The 21,877-nt window shown below is 41.4% G+C and overlaps 1 protein-coding gene across 1 annotated transcript; it reads right to left on the bottom strand.

Moving 5' to 3' along the window:
- Positions 1–663: 663 nt before the first annotated feature.
- On the bottom strand, positions 664–3,074 carry TRIL (TLR4 interactor with leucine rich repeats; the record flags this gene model as incomplete). Its single annotated transcript, XM_081346345.1, has 1 exon — positions 664–3,074. The coding sequence occupies exon 1, from the start codon at positions 2,953–2,955 to the stop codon at positions 664–666; it is 2,292 nt and encodes a 763-aa protein (XP_081202471.1). The 5' UTR covers positions 2,956–3,074.
- Positions 3,075–21,877: the final 18,803 nt, after the last annotated feature.

Below are 21,877 nucleotides of genomic sequence, written 5' to 3'. Positions count from 1 at the left end.
GAAAAGCTTCAAACATTTGTATAATGCTTTCTGTACCTTTTCTTGTTTGATTCCAGTTATTTTAGTTCATTTCTTCTAATACTGAGTAGCTATAGAGTTACACCCACAAGTTAGGAATTGTTAGAGATTCTGTATCCATCTAGCAACTGATGACTAGACAACTAAAATTTGTTTTCCTATTAGGATCTACTTAATTCACAAATAGAGAGCAATGCCCACTTAGCCGCAACAATGGCAATTTAAGAATGTAGTAGATTCCCATTCTAATTGGTTTTTGAACAATCACAGATTTTATCCCAAAGAAGATTGCAAATCATCTAAGTAAAAATAGCAATACAATCAGGAAAGCCATTCTTGCTATCTTTATTTCTTTTAGTATAACCCACTCCAGGAGTTACACCATTTTTAATTAGCCATCTTTATATACACATATTTTTGCAAACCTAAAAATAAGATAGGAAGATCAGAAACAGGGGTAGTCTGGTTATTGCTGAACTACCCTAAACCCTTTGCCATGATAATTAAGGCTGCTGGAAGTTGTAATTTTGCAATATTGGGGGAGGGGGCACTTTTGCAGAGTCTGCATACCCAGACTTCGCTAAATCATAATGCCAGCAGCCACTTCATGATAGCATACTGCCAAGTTAACTTAGAGCCCTATCTCTAGTCTGCAAACCGTTGCAACAAATTATCTTCTCCACGTAGGGCACTGCTGTTCCCTCCGGTGCTACTATCCATGAAGCGTTCACAAGGGAATTCAATGAGGTCAGCCTCACGCAAAGCACAAACAGCACTACGCGGTGTACGGTGGGGCTGAAAGCCAGAAAAGTCGGTGGAGATGCCTGTCCCCATGGACCGGAGGGGTCGGCGAGTGGAATACATCTGCCTAACATGGACTGGCGAGGCCGCCTTTCTCCGACGGCACCCCAGGACCTTCTTCCGCACCAGGCGGGAAGCCCAGGCTGCCAAAGCCAGGAAGAGTAGCAGTGCATTGACTGCCAGTAGCACAAGGGTGAGAAGCTGCTGATCCAAGCTTTGGGTACCCCCAGCCATCGCAGCAACTGCTGCCCCCATACCCTCTTCAGGCAAAGTGATCAGCCCTGCACAATGGTCCCGCGGTGCCACTGGGCAGACCCGCCCCCCCATTACTCCCTCCACACAGACCAGATATGGGGTATCTGGACGCAATTCTCGCAAAGTGGTGACCGGCTCGTTCCATTCAGGGAGATAAACAAAGCGCTGGAACTTGATGGCAGCACCAAAACGATCAAAAAGGACTCTGAAACGCACAGGCCCTAACAAGCGAGGGCTGCGGTGTGCGCGGACCCCCCAGCGCACTGTCACTGCACTCTCAGTGACAGTATCCACTGTCAGGTTGTACAGAAACAATTTGTTAAAATCACATGGATCAGTGACCAGAGGAAGGGTACTAGACACCGAGGAGAACAAATGGTGTTTTCCTGCTTGCCGAGGCCAGGCAGCACCAAGTACAGAGGGAGACCTAGTACTAGTAAAAAAGCTCGGCAATAGGGTGGTTGGATCTGTCTCCCCATCCCAAGTTCCCTTTTCGGGGACCACCTTTTGGGACCCCGTTAGCAACCCAGTTGAAACAGAAGAAGGGGAGCTCTGTTTATCCAAGCCCAAGCCTGAGTTAGCGTTGCCTCCAGGGCTTGCAGATGTTAACCCTTCCAAACAAGAGCCATTAGAAAGCAAGGAGAGTTGCACATCCTCTAAGTAATCCAGGTATTTCCCAGCCAAGGCAGGTGGCCTCTGGCACTGGACAAACACAGTCAGGAGCCGGCCCTGGGAATGCCAGGAAGCCAGCCACTGCTTCAGCCCTCGCAAGTGACAATCACAGCTCCAGGGATTACCATCCAATTCCAAACGATACAGTGCTGGGTTGGAGGTAAAGAGGTCTCCAGACAGGGAGGCCAGGGCATTTCCCTGCAAACTGAGCTCTCGCAACTTATTTAGGGGACCAAAGGTGCCAGCTGGAAGAGTAGTTAGGAGGTTGTTACTCAGATCCAACACCTCCAAGCTTTGCAAAGGCTGGAGTAAGGTGGCAGGCAGTTGGCTTAGCAGGTTCCCTTCCAAGTGCAACTCTTTCAAAGACCCGAGACCAGCAAAAGCCTCCACTGCCAACCACGTCAGGCGGTTTCCACTCAGTGACAACCTGGCCAAGTTGGAGAGATGTTGGAAGAGTCCTTTCCCTAGCTGTTGCATGTCATTCCCAGAGAGGAGGAGGGTGCTAAGCAAGCGCAGAGGCCTAAAGGTGTCTGGGTGGCGCAGCAAATTCTGCTGGTTGCCAGACAGATCAAGGAAGCGAAGCTTGCCAAGGCCAGCAAAGGCATTACGGCTCAGCCAATGGATCTGGTTGGCCTCCAGTTGCAAATATAGCAGGTTGGTTAGTCCTGAAAAGGTGGCATCACTCAGCGAAGTCAGCAAGTTGCCATCCAGCCGCAGCTTGATAAGATTGCCTAGGCCGGCAAAAGAAACCGTGCTTAGATAAGTGATCTCGTTAGCGTTGATGTAGAGGACTCGCAGTCTAGCCAGTGGGCGGAGTGTGCCCGGCGCCAAGGAAGCCAAGAGGTTATTGCCCAGGTAAAGCTCCTCCAGACGCCCCAGCCGATCGAAGGCTTTCGGATGGAGCGAACGGATCCTATTATACTGCAAGTCTAGGCGCTGCAGCGCCACCAAGCGGTGGAAGTCCAAGGCCGAGACATTGCAAATGAAATTGCCGCCCAGGCTATAGGTGAGGATGTCCTGCGGCTCGGCGGCCTTGGGCACCGAGCGCAGCCCCCGATTGGTGCAGAGGACGTGTTGATGCTGCTGGCAGTCGCATGGCTCCGGACAGATGGGCGCCACCGCCGGCAGAAGCAGAACTAAGAGGGAGCAGGCGACCAGCAGCTGCATCACCAGGACTCTGAGCGGGACCAGCAGCGGCGGTGGCTCCATCTCTCTAGGTCTAGGGCGAGCGGCGGGCTTCTTCCCTTGCTCTCTCGGCGTCTCTCCGGCATCCCCTCCTGGTAGGCGGCGGCTGTGGGCCGGTTCCGAACCCAGCTCCGAGTGCAACACAGGTCACCAGCAGTGTCTTTTCCCCTCGCAGCGCCGACGGCTCCGCAGCTCCAGACCCGTCCGAGCGCTCCGCCGTCTGCTCCTGCGGCGCTGGCTGCCGCGCCCTCGCGACGGGCTCTGCCTCCCCGCGACCTTCTCCTTTCTGTGTCTGAGCGGCTGCTCTCGAAGCCTGCAAGCCAGGCGGGGGTGGCGGCCGGAGACAGACAATCGGAGCGGAAACTCGCACTTCCCACGCTTCGCCCCCGGGGACTCGCTAGACCTGGAGGTCGGCTGGAAGGAGGGGAGCGGGAGAAAGGCCAGATCCAGCGGATTGGAAGGAGTCAGCCGGACCAGAGCGGCGGGGGGAGTGGGGGGAGAGGAGGGAGGGGAAGCGAGGGGAGCGTAGCTATGGAGCGGTGTTGCCGTCTAGGCAGGAGAAAGGGCGAAGGGGAGAGAAATAGATAAGCGTGGACGCAAGTGGAAGCGCTCATGGGTTTTAACATAGGGAGGAGTCAGAGTGATCAGCACCCTGGGATTCTTCGTGGCCTTCCCCCTCTCCATCCCTAGAGTTGTAGGTCGTGGTCGCCTGACTGCCCAAAGTAATAGCCACGGCTTAGAGCAGTTTAGACTGCCTTTCCACAAGCGGAAAGCTGATTCTGATTGCCTGGACTCCCAAGGTGGGCTCTGCCTTTGTGGGCCTGCAGCAGTCTTCCAAAACAGTCCCCTGGTGCTAAGATGCGCTTGGTATCTTTTCTGCTCCACTGCACCATTAAAGCATTCAGGCAAAGAGGATGTTAACTGGTGATCCCCTGTGGCGTTCTGGTTAGTCTTCCGCAAATCTGACTGACTTCCAAATGGCTGGAAATTATATAGCTTCGTTGACTGTACTGGGTTGGCGTTGTCAGAGAGATTGCCCAAAGTGAACTGGAGGGCACTGAGTTCAGAAAACATTGGGTTAGGTTATAAAATATGGGTTGATGGTTGTGTTAAAATAGAAGATTGAAACTGCATTGTTCTGTGTTCAAGAAAGTTGGGGTGGCTGTATCTAATACATTTTTTAAAAAAACTTAGAGACACTAGATGAGGTGCTCTTCAAACTATTTAAATGATAAACCCATGGCTGTGGGATCTTTTATTTTCGGTGTCTGCAAACGCATTTAATATTGTGGCTTTCCAAAGAGTGTTAACCTTTTGACACTAATTGTATGGAGGGTTATTTTGTTTTTGTTTTTTAAAAAATGAAATTGCCTCTTTCAAAGCAGCAAATTTTCTCTCTTGCACATTTTGTATTGTTTAAAATCTTAAAATATTTTCAAAAGGGAGGGTTTGACACACTTTCTTTACTCAACATTCTTTAAGATCTCAAAAGTTTGCACTTTTAGAGAGTGATCACATAATATAAAAAATTCCTTACATTTGCAGATTTTACCCACTGAGAAACAGAAGCTGTTATTGGTAGGAACCCAAAACTACAGTGAACACTACTTTATTAGCTGCAAAAGTTTTGAATTTTTAAAATGTTCTCAGTGAAAATCCAGAAAGGTTAGATGTGATTAATTTTGAAGCAAAGAACATTGTCAGAAGACTGAACAACTTACAAGCTGGATTGCCTTAGATTAGTGTTTCTGAAACTCAACAAGTCAACATATTAAACGTGTATTTCAATTCCCAGAATTCCCTAAATGGCATGGGGAATTCTGGGAGCTGAAGTTCATACATTTTAATATTTAATATGATGCTGTATTAAAAACAATGTCCTAGATTCAGAAATGAGGATTTTCCCAAAGCATCTTATGAAGAAAAAAGGAAAAAGTTTGGGTTCTTTATTCTGAGAAATACGGTACTCACTGCTGAAATCAAAATTGTTTTAATCTGTTGAAACATATTTAAATCCCCCGGTGAGAAGAAAATATGGAGATAATAATATATCTTTGAGATATTTAAGCTGCTTTGCTGGATAAAGTCAATTGAAACCAAATCATGTAGAATTGTCTAGTAAACATCCTGAAAAAATCTGCTCTTAACTTAGTTGCTATAAAGAGCTGTTCCGTTTAGTCTTAAAGCTGAATTGATAGCAGGAGTGAGAGTTACTCCCAGGATATATTGGAAACTTACCAATACTGTGTCTTCCTCATGAATGATTCTGAAAACACAGAATGAAGTGAGAGATATTAACGTATGCTAAGGAAATGTATTCTGCACTGGGTTGATATTGCAGCATTATTGAATCACTCTGTTTTCTAGTCAATCTCTACATGGAAGCAAGGACTGCAGAAAGTTCCTAGCCCAGCTATTTAAATGGTAGCATTAAAGCTACCATTATTATTCCTGTATGCACTACCTTGTTGTAATAAATTTATGAGATTTTTGCTGTGGGAGGATCAGGTAATGACGCTAAAGGTAAAGGTAAAGGTTCCCCCGCACATGCATGCTAGTCGTTTCCAACTCTAGGGGCCGGTGCTCATCTCCGTTTCAAAGCCGAAGAGCCAGCGCTTGTCCGAGGATGTCTCCGTGGTCATGTGGCCGGCATGACTGGATGCCAAAGGCGCACGGAACACTGTTACCTTCCCACCGTAGTGGTCCCTATTTTTCTACTTGCATTTTTACGTGCTTTCGAACTGCTAGGTTGGCAGAAGCTGGGACGAGTAACAGGCGCTCACTCTGTTACGCGGCACTCGGGATTTGACCCGCCAAATGACGCTAGGTGAAGGTAATTGGAAACTCTTTCATTCATTCCCTTTCATAAGCAGTTGAGAAATAAAATGTCCAAGTTATGTTTATGTAGCTTTATTCATGGCTGTTTTGCATTTTTGAAAAGTCAGGTCAAATACTACACAAATCCTGCAGATGATCTTGGCATGGATCAGTCTTAAATCAATGAAATACTAGTTCTGAATGAGATTCAATGGAAGATTAATCACATTTTTTCTTCATCCCAGCAAACCCTACTGATATTGAACACTAATAAGGTGTAAATTAAGGATCTGCCATCTTGCCTTGACAATCATGGCTGGGTTCACCTGTCATAATAATCTTTAAAGTCATTTTTGTGGCTTTAATTTAGTATGTTTATAAACCATGTTTTATATATTTGTTTTATATATAAACAAGTTCACAATGGCTTGTTCAAGAAACCACAGTCAGAACAACATACTTGGCACGAGGGTGTGAATCCATCCCTTCTGTTTTTCTCAGCCTGGTCCTTTTTTAGATATGTCAAGCTTCAACAGCTAAAACCTTAATTAGCATGCACAATGACTATGTTAAGTGGAAATTCTGGCACATTTATCATTTGAAGTCACCAGGTTGGGAAGGTTACTGTGATTAAATACAGATACTAGGACTATAATGTCAGCCTCTTTTATTTCCTTTTTAATATATGGCCCACTTTTAGTTATTACCGATCCTGGTGAAAAGTTATAGGGAACTCCAATATTTGCTGTTTATAGTGCCATTATGTTTTGATTTTTAGTCAAGAGCACTTCCATATTGCTGACTGTATGATCATCTTCATTCCTGCTGACAAATGAGTGCTCACATTAGATAAGGTATCCCATGAGCCAAACTGAATCTCCTCCAGCCATCAGTAGAAAAACTACAAAGTCATCATCCGAATGATGGTAGAAGGTAGAGTTTCTTGGCCTTTATGGTGCCATTTTTTTCTGCATATAGAGTGCCACTGAGAGTTTCAATGGTACCATAGTTTTCCAGGCAGATGTTCACCCCAAGACAGAAGCCTCTGGGATAAATGTCAGGGTATACTTGTTTTTAAGGAAATGGTAATTCTGATTGGAAGCTCATTAGAATAATTAAAATAAAATTTGTTGATAAGGTTGCCTATAAAATCTACTGGAGAGCTGTTCAGGCAGAAGATAGTAGGATGAGCCAACTGTTTGCCAATTGGAAGACATCCCTACCCTGAAAGCCCTACAGAACTCTATCATAGCAGATAACAAAATGGACATTTTGTAATTTGAGCTGTGTCACTGCAAGTTGAAAGAGAAACAGCTGTGGCATTTGTGCCAATTTAGCACTGCTGGTGCATGGTTATTTTCCCATGAAATTGTTCTTTGTGGAAATGTGAGAATAGCAAGAATCACTTAGTATATCCATCCAATTCCAGCTCATTGAACAAACCATAATTAATCAGTGAGTAAGTAGGACTTACTCCTAGGCCAGGGGTAGGCGACCTTGGCTCTTTTATGACTCGTGGACTTCAACTCCCAGAATTCCTGAGCCAGCCATGCTGAGGGAAAAGGGAGAGGTTTCCAAGCTGAGCCATGCTGGCTCAGGAATTCTGGGAGTTTAAGTGCACGAGTCATAAAAGAGCCAAGGTTGCCTACCCCTGGCCTAGGCCATTATTCTTATCTATATTATAAAAAAAATAACTGCTGACTAGACTGTAATTCTGCAGGCTTATTGAAAATTTCCATGTGTGATTTGTTATAAAAGTCCAGATGATTGTCAAATGGTCCAGTAATAAAGCTTAGCACTTCTATTATGAGTTTCAGATTCAAATCACATACATGAGCAGCAGCATCTGTGGTGAGATAAGGGGAGCAAAGTCACTGCAATGTGGCACTTAACACAAATCTTGCCCTCCTGAATGTACAGTACATCATGATGCCACTTGCTGATTCAAAAATGGTATTGCTTGTGGGCTTTTTGTCCTTCTGATCAAGCTCCTGTGGAGACTGTTGTACATTGTACATCAACAATCAACAGTCTTTTTGACTGGATTCAGTGATTCCAATGGTTATATGTTGAACCCACCATTTTGTGGGTTCAATGACTGCAATACTAATAGTAAATAGGCTAAAAGGCCAGAGCTGACATCCATCAGGTTTCATTCTGGAAGACTGCATATGCAGCTAGATACTAAATGTAGTTTGACTTATATCTAAATAGTTATAAATAGCATTACATGCTTAGTTTTTATCCTCTCTCTTATTCTTTCTTTCTCTGAAACACATACAAATTCACCTCATTCTAAGAAACCATATATCTAGACCCATCAGTAGCCCCTCTCTGTTATTTTCACCATCCCATACTTTTATTAGTCCCTGAACAAACAGATGTTCCCAGTGCACATATATGATGTCTTCCCTGTATACTTAAGCAGTGCATTTATTTGATTAAAGTATACCCCACCCTTCAGTACAGAAAACATTCCCAAAGTGACTTACATAATCATATTAAGAACAACAATGCCGTCATCTACATAACATCTGTAGGATTTTCAGTATTTTGTTTTTCAATCTGTTAATATTCTACAGGGTCTTGAAGCAAAGCACAATTTTTAAACAAGCTAATGCATACAATATGTTTAGCATTTTCAGTGAAAACTGAAATATGATGGAATAAAGTCTGTTGAACACAATGTGACATTTCTTGCATAAACATACATAGATTGCATTATAAGTCACACTAGTAAATGTATTTTCTTTGCTGATAAAATACAGTATGGTGATTTTCAGTGCCAATGCTATTAAACTGAACATAATGGCATCGACTAATTTGAACATTTGGTTGCCAAACATCACAGGAGAACCCCATATGTACACCGCTCTCTCAGATTTATGGCTTACTTGTGGAAGTAATCTATCTGCCATCTGTACTTCATATTGATTGAGCAATGTTGCAGATAAGGCACTTTCTGATGGGATTAATTTGCTTTCATTTACGAATGGAATATCATCTGAAACTTCCAACTCTTCTGTGGGGAGAATGCATAGGTCCAAGTCCCATAAAAATTAAATAGAGAAGAGTTGGCTCGGTGTTTTCTGTATATATTCTTTCTGCTAAAATATTTTCTTAGCACTGAATATTTGTATAAATAAGGAGTAATGTAGAACCCTAACTGGCTGTATCAAATGTGCTAGACTACAACTCCCATGGGTTGAGACATAAACACAAAGGAAACCTTTCTGCCCACTCAAATTTATTCTCAGAGCATGTAGGATTCCAATCTTGGCTTTTAAAAATTCACACCCACCATTAATAGCACACAGGTTATATAGAATACCAATTTAGATGCATGTGTGTTTGTTGCCAGAAGCAAGTTTCCTTGTCTAGCAGAGAAAATGGTAGAGTGTTAGCAGAGGTTAGGTGGATAGCAAAAGCTAGCAGGAGGCAATGTAGATGAAGAAGAGCATTTGTTAGAGTTATTTTCTGTCATTAAGCCTACTCTGTACAGCAATTTGTCCTACAGATTATTCCGAGGAGCTGCCATAAAGATGAAAAGAAAGCAAAATGTGCTTTTGTGAGAGGTCCCTCTTTAGTTGTATCAAAATGTGCCCAAATAATTCAGTGGGTCTAAAGGAAATGCAGAGCATGGATATGCTCACACAACCAGTTGGGAATCTCCTCTGAAATATTACCTAAGCAAGCCTGTTTTTGTGCCTAGTTTTCTCCTAAATACACTCCTTGGGAGTGTATTTAGGAGAAAGTGTATGCCTATTTTTGTGGACCACATTTTATAGATAATCTGCAGTTCTGTAGAAAGACTTTTATGAAGAAAACAAAGCCAAGAAAAAAGAAGTTGAAACAAAATTAAGCAGTTGCAACTCCTGTGCAATAATTAGAATAACACAATTGTCTATGAAATGTATATATATGCTGTGATTTTTAATTATTGCAGAATACTATTAAAATAATAAATGATGAATTATTTTTTTGAATCTTTTTCCCCAGTCATCTCAACTAAGATGGAGTTTTATTTATCAGTTTTTATTTCACTAGACTGCAGAAATCCAGATGGCCTCTAGATGGCAGCAGAGTGATAACAGAAAACTCCATTTTTTTGATACTATCTAATGCTTGTCTAGATTCGGATATTCCTTAAGAAGTACAGACAAACTTGCTGTATAGCCAAGAGGCTTTTTATAGGGTAAAGCATTTTTTTCTTCTGAAAATTAAATACTGTAGATGAGGTAAATGTATACATTCTCTATATTGTATAATAGCTATTTACCCATAAATGGCTGTAGTGCAAATCATATACATTAGTAAAACTATAAAGCAAATTAATTGTACTGCTGAAGCAAGAACTAAAATATAAAACATAAGTACTGATTCAAAATAGCCCAAAGTCCATATAAGGTCACAACATGCATGATAACTAAAACAGAGCTTTTGGTTGTTTTAAACAGACCTCCATTAACAACATTTATGCTGAATAGGCTGTAGTACAAGGCACACGTGGGGAAATGCATTACATGAAAATAAAATGTACAATCCATTGAAAATAAGACTCAAATGTTTTCTACATTACTTTGCTGCAGTGTTGTATTTTTAATACATTGTTTTCTTCACAGCATGTACTTTTCCTTAAGATTCAGAAGGTGATTTTGCTAACTTTAACTATGAGAAAAAGAAGCAAAGAAATTAAAATGTTCTGATTCATATTGGCAGAGATGTCTGAGACGGTATAGGTTCTCCTGCTTAAGCAGGGGGCTGGACTAGAAGACCTCTAAGGTCCCTTCCAGCTTCTATTCTATTCTATTCTATTCTATTCTATTCTATTCTATTCTATTCTATTCTATTCTATTCTATTCTATTCTATTCTATTCTATTCTTACCTTTATTGTCATTTTTTACTGTGGGCACAATGGCACACATTAAAAATGAAATTTAGTTGCTTGCTCTCAAAGAGTACACATACATGACACACATTTAAACATGTTTTTTTAATATGTATTGCCCTGTTCACCGCCCTGAGTCCTTCAGGAGAAGGGCGGTATACAAATAAAATTAATAAATAATAATAAATAAATATTATATGCAACATATAATAAAAACAATCATAAAGCACGCCAATAAAAGCAATCATACAGCACGCTGACAGCAGGACAAACCAGGCCGGTGGGGGGAGGGATTATGCGGCAACGCCAGACAGTCAGGTGCTACGTAACAAGCAGGCTCAGCTGGTGGGGGGGAGGTAGAACGGAGAGAGTGAAGCAGATGTCGGCCAGTATAACTGAATCGGGAGTGACACGGCTAATGACAGGTGGGCGGGGGGGCGGAGGGCCTTACAACGTGCCCAATGGCCAAATTATTGGCATGCAAAGAGCTATAAAGGCGAGGCTCACCTAAAGTCAACCCGTACTTTGATAACGTTAGCAGACGCTAACAAAAGCTTAGTTTGTAATAAAGAACTCTCTGTCCCGGAGATCTATGTTTTAACATGTCTTTTTTAATGAATGTACCTGGGACTCAAATTTTTAAAATTGTTGCATACAACATATGTGTAGATTTACACCCTTACATATAAGCAACATATAAATACTAATCACTGTCCAACCTGAATACATAATGGAAGGAGGAAGCTTTAGAGTTCACAAGGTTAACACTGTATGGAACTGAATCTGTATGTTCTGCTTTGGATACCACAAAACCTTCACCCAGAAGGTAACAATGAAAACAGGTTGTGAAGAGGATGAGTAGTGTCCTGGACAATCTTAAGGACCCTGGTCAAGCAATGCTTATGTGCTCTGTCCTGGATGGAAGGGAGGGAACTGTCAATAACCTTTTCAACCACGCTCACTACTCTGTGCACCGCCTTCCTATCTGAAGCAGTGATGCTTCTAAGCCAGACTGTGATGCTGTATGTCAGGATGCTCTCAATCGTCCCTCTGTATAAAGTGGTAAGGATAGGGGAAGGAAGACATGCTTTTCTCATGCAATGCAATACAGGCACTGTTGTGCCCGCTTCACCACTGTCTCGTAGAACGAACAAGCCAGCCTACTTCTTAACTGCACACCCAGGAATTTGATGCTGGTAACCATCTCCACAGCTGAATCATTAATGCACAGAGAAGTGTGGCTGTGCCTGCCTTTCCTGAAATCGACAATGATCTCTTTGGTTTTCCTGGTATTTAAAACTAGGCTGTTTTCCTTACACCAGTTCACCAAACCCTCAACCTCCTTGCGGTAAGCACCCTCATTGTCATCATGAATAAGGCCCACTACTGCTGTATCATCTGTGAACTTCACAATATGGTTGGTGGCAAAACTAGCACAGCAGTCGTGGGTCAACAGGGTGAACAGCTGCGGACATAGGACGCAGTCCTGAGAAGAACCTGTGCTCAAGAAAATGGTGTTAGTAATGTTTGTTCCAGCTCGCACATATTGGGGCCTGTTAGTAAGAAAATCAAGAATCCAGTTGCACAAAGGAGTGCTTTAAGCCTAAAAGGCCCATGGAAAACACTTGCTGAGTGACACTAATGTTATGCAAAAAGGGTTCCCAAGCAGTTTGTTGGCAGTGGTAATGGAGAATCAACTATGTACTTTCTGTTCCTGCTCTTGGACCCTGTTACTCTTTTTTTAAAGTTGTCATGATTTCACTCAAAATCAGTTGAGGATCTGAAAAAGTACTATTAAGTTCCAGGAGAAAATTAATCAATTCTGGTTTTGTTTTACAATATTGACAAATATCTAATAATAAAACTGTTTGACTCATCATTTTTCCTTAAGCTCTATGAATGTTTCCAGTGTTCCCAGTTCTATTCCAAACAGCTAATGTAATAATTATACATGATAGTGAGTGTAGGGTTAGGGTTATAAAGATCATATAAGGAAATGCAGATAAAATATTCTAGCTGAATTGCTGATGCATGATGCCAAAAGCATTTTTGAAATTAACAATAGACCATTTTAAGTTTTAGCAAGCAACCATGACCAAAAGCTACGAAAATTGCACTAAAAACTGGGAGGTTTGCCCTTTTTATGATCAGTGAGTCACAACACTATAAATTCTTTTGCTACAGACTCTTGTACAACCTAGTACAATCATTTATGAAGCAACCCAGACATTTGGTTTATGGAAAGAATAAATCCTGCAGCATTATTGGCAGTAAGCACAAATCACTATCTTCCCATGTTAGGACAATACTAGGAAGATAGATGCAAACCATATAGAAGAAAGAAGAGAAACTAGTGTGATGAAGTGGATATGGTGTTGAATCAAAAGCAGGAAGATTTGGTTACTAGTCCTGGGGAACTTTGTTCCAGTGTTGCTCAGCCCAGCCTGTGTCACAAATGGCTGTTGTGAGGAAAAGGAAGAGATGGGATTACTATGGATGCTATCTTGAGTTCCTCTACATCAAATAAAGGATATGCTTTTCCAGTGAGACAGTGTTAAACTGGGAAGTAAGGTATGTCAGTGACCTATACTGAATCTCCCTATGTGTCATCAAATAGTTTTTCAGTCCAAGCAATCACATAGATTTTCTCCATCACAATCTGTTATGTATGCAGTTGCAGGCATCTGCATAGCAACAGCCACTAGGGGGCGTTGCCCTGGACGGTTTTGGCGGGAAACCTAGTTTTGGCGGGAAACCTAGGGCCAACCCCATTGGCTGGCCGCCTACCGGGCCAGGTATATAAGGAGGCCAGGTAGCTCTTGTTCTCCAGTATGTACCCCCCCACAATAAAGAGCTGAACACGTACTCCGGCTGGCGTCTCTTCCTTGCATCGGACCCACTACATTACACAATCTGTCTTTAACATGGACTTTCAGATCTTCCAAATGTGCTTCATCAAAACTGTAACTCCACTTTGCTACCAGTTACCCTGTTCTTTCTTATACTTTTCCAAACATTAGAGTCTTCTCCAGAGAGCTGAGTCTTTGCATTATACAATGAATCTCACACTATACCTATTGATAACCATCTCATGTGTGCCCTATTCCTAGTTTGGATATTTCATTTCTCTTCTAGACTGTTTTTGAGGTTGCTCTTTAATAAAATTGGGCATGACTTGATTTATCTTAGCTATTTTTTTGAGGTACATTTTTTTTCTTTGAGTCTGTAATCTGACATTTTTTATTTACTTTCAGTAGCCTAATGCCAACTGGACCCTTAGTGTTCAACTAAAATAAGCGTCTTCTAGTTTAAAAAAAAGTTCCTTTTCTCATAAGCCAAAAACTTATAACAAAGATCTCATTTTGCTTGCAACCCTTGCTCGTGAATATTAATTTCAAACAGGAAATAAGGACAGAATGCTAATATACTTTACAACAGTTCTAAATTCTTTTTTATTACAAAGAATCCAACATTTCTGAAAAAAATAGCATTAGCCTGTATTCAGTTCAAATTTAGAAAATAGGTTCTCCCTCTTCCTCCCATCCCCAAGTTATGTTTTTTTTTCTTTCTGGGGAAAAATACATTATGCCTAATTCAGACACCGAGCAATTAGAATGATTAATTTCAATACGAGAACCCTAGGGTATAGTTCTGATCAAGTCCGCTTACTTCATCCTTAGGGTTGCTGCAAGGATAACATGAGATAATGACTTAGACATAGCCTAAGCATTTTTGAGTCAGGGTGGGATTCAAATGGAACATGTAAACACATACCAACAGCTTGTAAAGAAGAATGATGTATTAATGGCATTTCATGGCTTTAATGTCCCTGAATCACCTCAGAAATCCATCAGCTTTTAACTACAATTTTGGAATCATGAGTTTTTCTGTAGGCATTTTGTTTACCATAATAAATGGTGGACCTATGGAGTTTGATGTTCTCTGATTCAGAATGAGAATCATGGTTTTACAACAAAGTAAATCTGGTGTAGACTTACAATTACTACATGTTTTGAATACAAAATATTTGTGGTCTTATTCAGGAAACTCCTCTATCCTTTACTTTACTCCCTGTTCTACGTGGATGGTTCACTTTGTTTTGTTCTTGGCTGCAATGATTCTGGTACCTGCTTATAATTCCAGTTAGGTCAGAATTTGCAATACTTTTCTCCTTTCATTGCCATTTCACTGTCCCCAAGAGCTACTTAGCTTTGTTCTTCCCTCCATTGATTGGATTGTTTGCTTTTCAGGTTGTCATGTCAACCTCAGAGCTTGAAATCATGGCCAGACAAATGTTCTTGAGAAACAAGCTTTATAGTAACTGCACTCTTTAGACAGAGCTTTTGAGCTTTGCAAAACAAAAGGCACTCTTGCACCAATCATTCAGCTGCTGCTTACTTTTTGCTTCTTCAAGATACATGATGACAACCCTTGAATCATTAAAAAGGAGGAAAAGTAAGATAAACAAAAACATTAATGGTGAATTAAGATTGATTACCAAACTGATCGGTTTTGTACTGATGAATGTAGAAGTAGTCCATGATTTCTTGACCAACCAAAATTTCCATCGTTAAGTGATGCAGTCATTAATTGATTCATCATGTGGCCACACTTGATTTTATAGCCTTTTTTTGCTCTTAATGGTAAGCAAATCAAATGGTTGTTAAGTTATTCTGGCTTTCTCCATTGACTTTTCTTGTTGGAAGCTGACTGGGAAGGTCACAAAGGGTGATCTCTTGATCTAAGAATATTGCAACCATCATAAATACATGCTGATTACCAAGTGCTTGAATTTTGATCAGGTGACTATTGGGATGCTGTGAAGGTCATAAGTGTGAGAATTAGTTACAAGTAACTTGAGTGTTGTTGTAACTTTGAATGATCATAATTAAATGATTGTAAGTTAAGGACTACCTTTATAGAATTTGATATCCCCCTACCAATCCATTACTTTTACTGAAACAATAAAATAATCAGTATGAGGTTTGAGGAATTTCATATCAATAAATTCATATCAATAAGAACATAGCAATAAGTAATCTCATAGCAACATCCAGGTGCCTAAAAACTTGCTAAGTTGGGTCAAAGAATGGTCTTAAACACTGAGAAAGTAATCTTCCTTACTCTCCATATCAACTGAACAATTGTTATAAGCAAGTAAGAAAATAGGTTACTTACCTGAGGCAAAGACAAGAAGCCTGATATCCTCCATAAATTTGAATAATATGCCCACAACCCCATTTTTTCTAGATACAGTATTTTGGTTGAAGCAGATGGGAGCTGAAGTTCAAACCATCTGAAGGTCACAAATCAGCCTACATGAAGGTGATGACTCCAGTGTTAAGTTGAAGACATTAATTAAGATAGATGAAAACTGTGGTCTGATGCATATAGAAGCTACTGGGTTGTGAGACTTTCTAGATAGGAAAATAATGAGGATAGTATCAAAGCCGCAGTGCAAATGGTAATTTCCATTTGTAAATTGAGATAAAGGTTCATTTTAAAAAAAAAACAAAAATTGGGAGAAGACTTAAAGATCCTTAATAAAGTTTTAGACTAGAAATTAATCCCTTTCTTTTTACCTTTTTATGCTAGTCATTCAGGATGTACTATATATACATACTGCATATCCAAATTTCCCAAGAGATCATTCAAAAAACAAAATCAAAACAGAAAGTTAAAAAAGTAAACTTTGATCTTTTGTCTCTACACCAAACCAAGAGCTTTTCATAGTCATAAAAAAAGTATTCTTGCAATATCACCAATATCCACCGGAAATAACAAGTCCTATTATTCCCACGGGGTTGAAATTTCAAGGATCTTCAGACCAGTTGTATTTGCAAACTTGTGGTCATTGCAATGACATTACAGTCAGCTGTAGTCACATGATCATGGCTTCTGATACTCCTTCCCATCTTTTCAAAACCAAAGTTCATGGGAGACTGGCAGGAAGGCAGATGTTACTTCTGTTCCCACTATTTTTCCCCCACCTGTAGTCATTCTGTTTATCTCTTTAGGTAAATAAATATTGACAAATGATGATTGTGAGTTGTAGATTGTCTAGTTTGATTTAAAACCTTTTACTGCATTGCATTGGATTCTACCCAGAAATACCTTGCCTAGATATAATGGACAACTAAAAAAGATTGATAGATGTCATTCCTTCATTCAATAAAAGTCAGGTGACAGGACTTCTCAATGGTGGTTCCTACTCTTTGCAACACATTACCCCAGAAATGAGGAGTGGTGAAATTTTGAGGACTATGGAAGAGTTAGAACCAGAACCAGTGAAAGAGCTCAAGTTCCGTTATCTGGAAATGAAAAAAGCATGTCCCCAAGTTATGAATTAGTTGGCATGACAAATACTTTGAATTAGGAAAACAAATTCCTGTAATTAGAAAGACAGATCCTGGATGCGTGAGGATGTTGGCTGGAGAGGTAAACCTTTAAAGTGACAGCAAGTGCATGATTGTTTTGTAAGGTAATTAGACCAGCAATAGCTAAGATTATAAAACACCTGAAGCAAAATATTCTAAAGTAACTTCTAACATAAGTAGAAGACCCCTGTAGCATTGTGTCAGATGTTTCATCAACCTTGTTTGCAAGAACCAGGTGAGCGGTTAGAGAAATGAGTGTATGAATAAAGATGAAAGCAATTCCGTGCACTTTATAGCTGCTTTTCTGATTAATTAGCACGTAAGTAAAAATACAGAAAGGAACCTTACTTTTATGAAGGTTACTCTTCATAAAATCCCATATTCTGCACCAAAACTATAGCAATTAGCTTCTTCAAGATGCTCTATCAGTGTCACTTGTGAACAAATGAGCAATATCAGTGGGAATAACTTGAGTGTGCTCAGAGAAGAAACATGTACTTGTCTATAAGGACATAAAACATATGGCTAGACAAAATTTCAAAGGAAAATTGTGCAATGCTCTCTCCCAGCTTTTGTCTAGGAAACCAGTTAAAACCATGTTATTTCAATACTCATTCTGTCCATGTTTACTGTGCCCAGTGCCTCTTGTATATTTAATTTTTGTATTTGGTGGACCTTGTTTTATGTTGTATGTCAGTTGTGTCATTTACAAATATAAAGCCATCATAAAAGATGGTTATTTTGCATATTAAACATTAAACTAAAATTTAAAAGTGTTGAGAATATAAATGAGAGACAGTTTAGTCTAGTGGTTAATGTGGTGGGCTAAAAACCAGGAGACTGTGTTCTAATTTCACTTAGGTGTGAAAGCCAGCTGGGTCACTTTGGGCCAGTCCCTCTCTCTCAGCCCAACTCACATCACAGAGTTGTTGTTGTGGGGAAAATGGGAGGAGGAAAAAAATATTAGTTTGGTTGCTTTGAGTTATTAATAAAAATAATAAGGCATAAAAAAATAAAATAGAAAAAATGGATCAATTATACAGAAAGTTATTTGTTTATTCTAAACAGTAAAATTTCTCTACATATTTATTGTTTTTTTGTTTTTCTATGCATTCAAAATAGTTTTGGCTTTTAAAAGGTTAATTTTCTTCGGAATTTTTAAATCTTTGAGATATTGACAGGTTCAACTACCTGATTATGTGCTGTGGAAGGAAAACAAAGCTTTTCTCCAACACACACACATACACACAGAGAGAGACAGACAGACATACAGACAGATAGACAAAGACAGAGAGAGAGAGAGAGAGAGAGAGAGAGAGAGAGAGAGAGAGAGAGAGAGAGAGAGAGAGAGAGAGAGAGAGAGAGAGAGAGAATATATTCCAGGCACTTCTGAAGACAAACAAAAGAATTTACTGCAATTTTCAAATAAGATACAGAGAAAGAAGTATAAAATTGAATTTAGGTTCTGTTGGGTTTTTTAAAATTGCCTTTCTCTGAGGTTGTAGAGCAGCGGATTTAAATGGCTATCGGAGCATTTAATCTAATCCATCTAATCTTGTATGGCACATCTGTAAACAAGTACAATTACTGTTATATAGAATAAGACTGAAGCCATTTCCTTCCAGAGGAAGCAGAATAAAACACCTCTAGATTTCTGTCCTAAAGCTTAGCAAAGTGTTATAACATTGCTATTGAAAAATGGCATGAAAACAACATAATGCTATTGACACTAATGTGGAACATTGGAGCAATAAATATAGTTAATATTATTATTAATATATACTTTTATTATTACACACAAAGAGAAATACAAGTCATTCTGTATCCTTGGTGTGATTCTTTCAAGAGTGGACAGAGCTAGTGTTCATTGTTGTGGATAACCTTGTCTGGATAACCTTGAAAACTAAAATAGGAGGTTATCAGTAAACATCATGACTAAAATAGGAGGTCATGAAGGGTTTTAGCAAGTGGAATTGTTGTGGTTATGAAATTTTCCATCCTTTCCCTGCAGCGAAGTGGTCCATCCCCATCATGAGTCTGAAAGTTCAAAAGAATAAATCTCTGGTCCCAGTGAGTGTAGTATTCAGATTGAATACTATAGAATTCTTTCAGACTGAACCACAAAGGAGGTATTTTCTCCACCTTATTGAATTATACAAAACTAAATGCATGAATTAAATGTAGCTCAATGTATAAATGTAGCTGCGATAAGGGAGGCGAGGTCTAACCACTTCGCTACCCTTATCGCGTCCGCAGATAATCGCCCGGCCGCCCTATTTAGGGTGACTCGCTCCCTCCTGAATCAAGAGGTGAGGGAAGAACCCTTGCAGGGTCGTGCCGAGGAGTTTAACCAACATCTGTCGGACAAAATCGCTCAGATTCGGACCGGTCTGGACTCTGACTGGGCAGAGTCTGACGATCAGGACACGAGCGGTCTTGTCGATATTACCTGGGAGGAGTTTGATTCTGTGACTCCGGAGGAAGTGGACAGGATTATGGGGAGGCTGAGCTCCACCACATGTTTATTGGACCCGTGCCCTTCCTGGCTGGTTTATGCAGCCCGGGAGAGGACGCGCAGCTGGTTCCAGGCAGTTATATCGGCTTCTTTGAGTGAGGGTATCTTCCCTGCCGTCTTGAAAGAGGCGGTGGTGAGGCCTCTCCTCAAGAAGCCTGCCTTGGACCCAGCTGTATTGAACAACTTTCGTCCGGTCTCCAACCTTCGCTTCCTTGCGAAGGTTGTTGAGAGTGTGGTGGCGCATCAGCTCCCTCTGGTCCTGGATGAAGCGGATTATCTAGACCCGTACCAATCGGGTTTCAGGCCCGGGTACAGCACGGAGACGGCATTGGTCGCGCTGGTGAATGATCTCTGGAGGGCTCGGGACAGGGGACATTCCTCTGTTCTAGTCCTATTAGACCTCTCAGCGGCTTTCGATACCATCGACCATGGTATCTTGCTGCGGCGTCTCAGGGGATTGGGAGTGGGAGGCACGGTTTTACAGTGGTTCTCCTCCTATCTCCAGGGACGTTCGCAGTCGGTGTTGACAGGAGGGCAGAGGTCGACCGCGAGGTCTCTCATTTGTGGAGTTCCTCAGGGGTCGGTCCTCTCGCCTTTCCTGTTCAACATCTATATGAAACCGCTGGGTGAGATCATTCGTGGTTTTGGAGTTGGGTATCATCAGTATGCTGATGATACCCAGCTTTTTCTTTCTACCCCAAACCACCCCAGTGATGCCCTCAACGTGATGGCCCATTGCCTGGAGGCGGTTCGGGTCTGGATGGGGAGGAACAGACTTCAACTCAACCCTGACAAGACTGAGTGGCTTTGCATACCATCATCCCGGGTCTATTTGGATATTCCATCTCTTTCTATGGGGGGTGAATTATTACCCCCTGTAGATAGGGCTCGCAACTTGGGAGTCCTCCTAGATTCACGGCTCACCTTGGAAGACCACATAGTGGCTGTGACTAGGGGGGCTTTCGCCCAGGTTTGCCTGGTGCACCAGTTGCGGCCCTATCTAAGCCGGGATGATTTATGCACGGTCACTCATGCGCTCGTGACCTCTCGTCTAGATTACTGCAACACTCTCTACATGGGGCTGCCCTTGAGGACCACCTGGAGGCTCCAACTGGTACAGAATGCAGCCGCGAGAGTTGTGCTGGGAGTCTCCCGATACTCCCATGTTACACCTCTGCTCTGTGAGCTGCATTGGTTACCAGTTGTCTTCCGGGTGAGATTCAAGGTACTAGTAATGGTGTTTAAAGCCCTACATGGCAGGGGTCCGGAGTACCTCAGGGAACACCTGCTGCCGGCATCAATCTCCCTGCACCCTGTGCGTTCCCACAGAGAGGGTCTCCTCAGGGTGCCACCGATCAGAGAATGTCGATTGGTGGCCCCCAGGGGGAGATCCTTCTCTGTGGGAGCTCCGGAACTATGGAATCAGTTACCGGTAGAGCTCCGGATGGCGCCCGATCTTCGCTCCTTTCGCCGCGATCTGAAGACGTTTTTGTTCGAACAAGCCGGCCTGGCCTGATGGGGGATTGGTGGGGGTTTTATTTTTGTATTTTTATTGTTGTATTTTGGGGTTTTTTATAAATGTAGTGTATTAATTGTTTTAATGGGCAACTATTTAATCTTCTTTTAATATTTGTAACTTTGTATTTTATTCTTGCCCTGTGCACCGCCCTGAGTCCTTCGGGAGAAGGGCGGTATAGAAATATTAATAAAATAAATAAAAAATAAGAAAAAATGCCCTAAGACAAGTTAAAAACATTTGAATAGAATAGAGCTGGAAGGGGCCTTGGAGGCCTTCTAGTCCATCCCCCTGCTCAATCAGGAGAACCTATACCATTTCAGACAAGTGACTGTCTAGTCTCTTCTTAAAAATCTCCAGTGATGGAACGCCCACAATTTCTGGACGCAAGCTGTTCCACTGGTTAATTCCAGATTGCTTTTTTCTTTGATTAGTTTCCAACCATTGTTTCTTGTCCTGCCCTCTGCTGCTTTGGTGAATAACATGATCCCCTCTTCTAGGAGGCAGCCCCTCAAATACTGGAACACTGCTATCATGTCTCCCCTATTTCTTCTTTTCTTTAGACTAGCCATTCTTTGTATGTTTTAGTCTCCAGGCTTTGGATCATCTTAGTTGCTCTTCTCTGAATTTTTTCCAAACTCTCAACATCTTTTTTGTGTGGACTTACTAGGGTTTAATAATTTATTTCTGAAAACATAGTATGGAAAAACTCTACTGCAACTTGGGAGGAAGGAAGGGAAGGAAGGAAGGAAGGAAGGAAGGAAGGAAGGAAGGAAGGAAGGAAGGAAGGAAGGAAGGAAGGAGATAAAACTCATTTTACTATGAAAAATCC

The sequence above is a fragment of the Vipera berus genome (genome assembly GCF_964194415.1).
Source record: "Vipera berus genome assembly, chromosome: Z".
Lineage (NCBI taxonomy): Eukaryota > Metazoa > Chordata > Lepidosauria > Squamata > Viperidae > Vipera > Vipera berus.
Note: the sequence above shows the minus strand (reverse complement) of the source record. Positions and strands in the feature narration are given on the sequence as shown.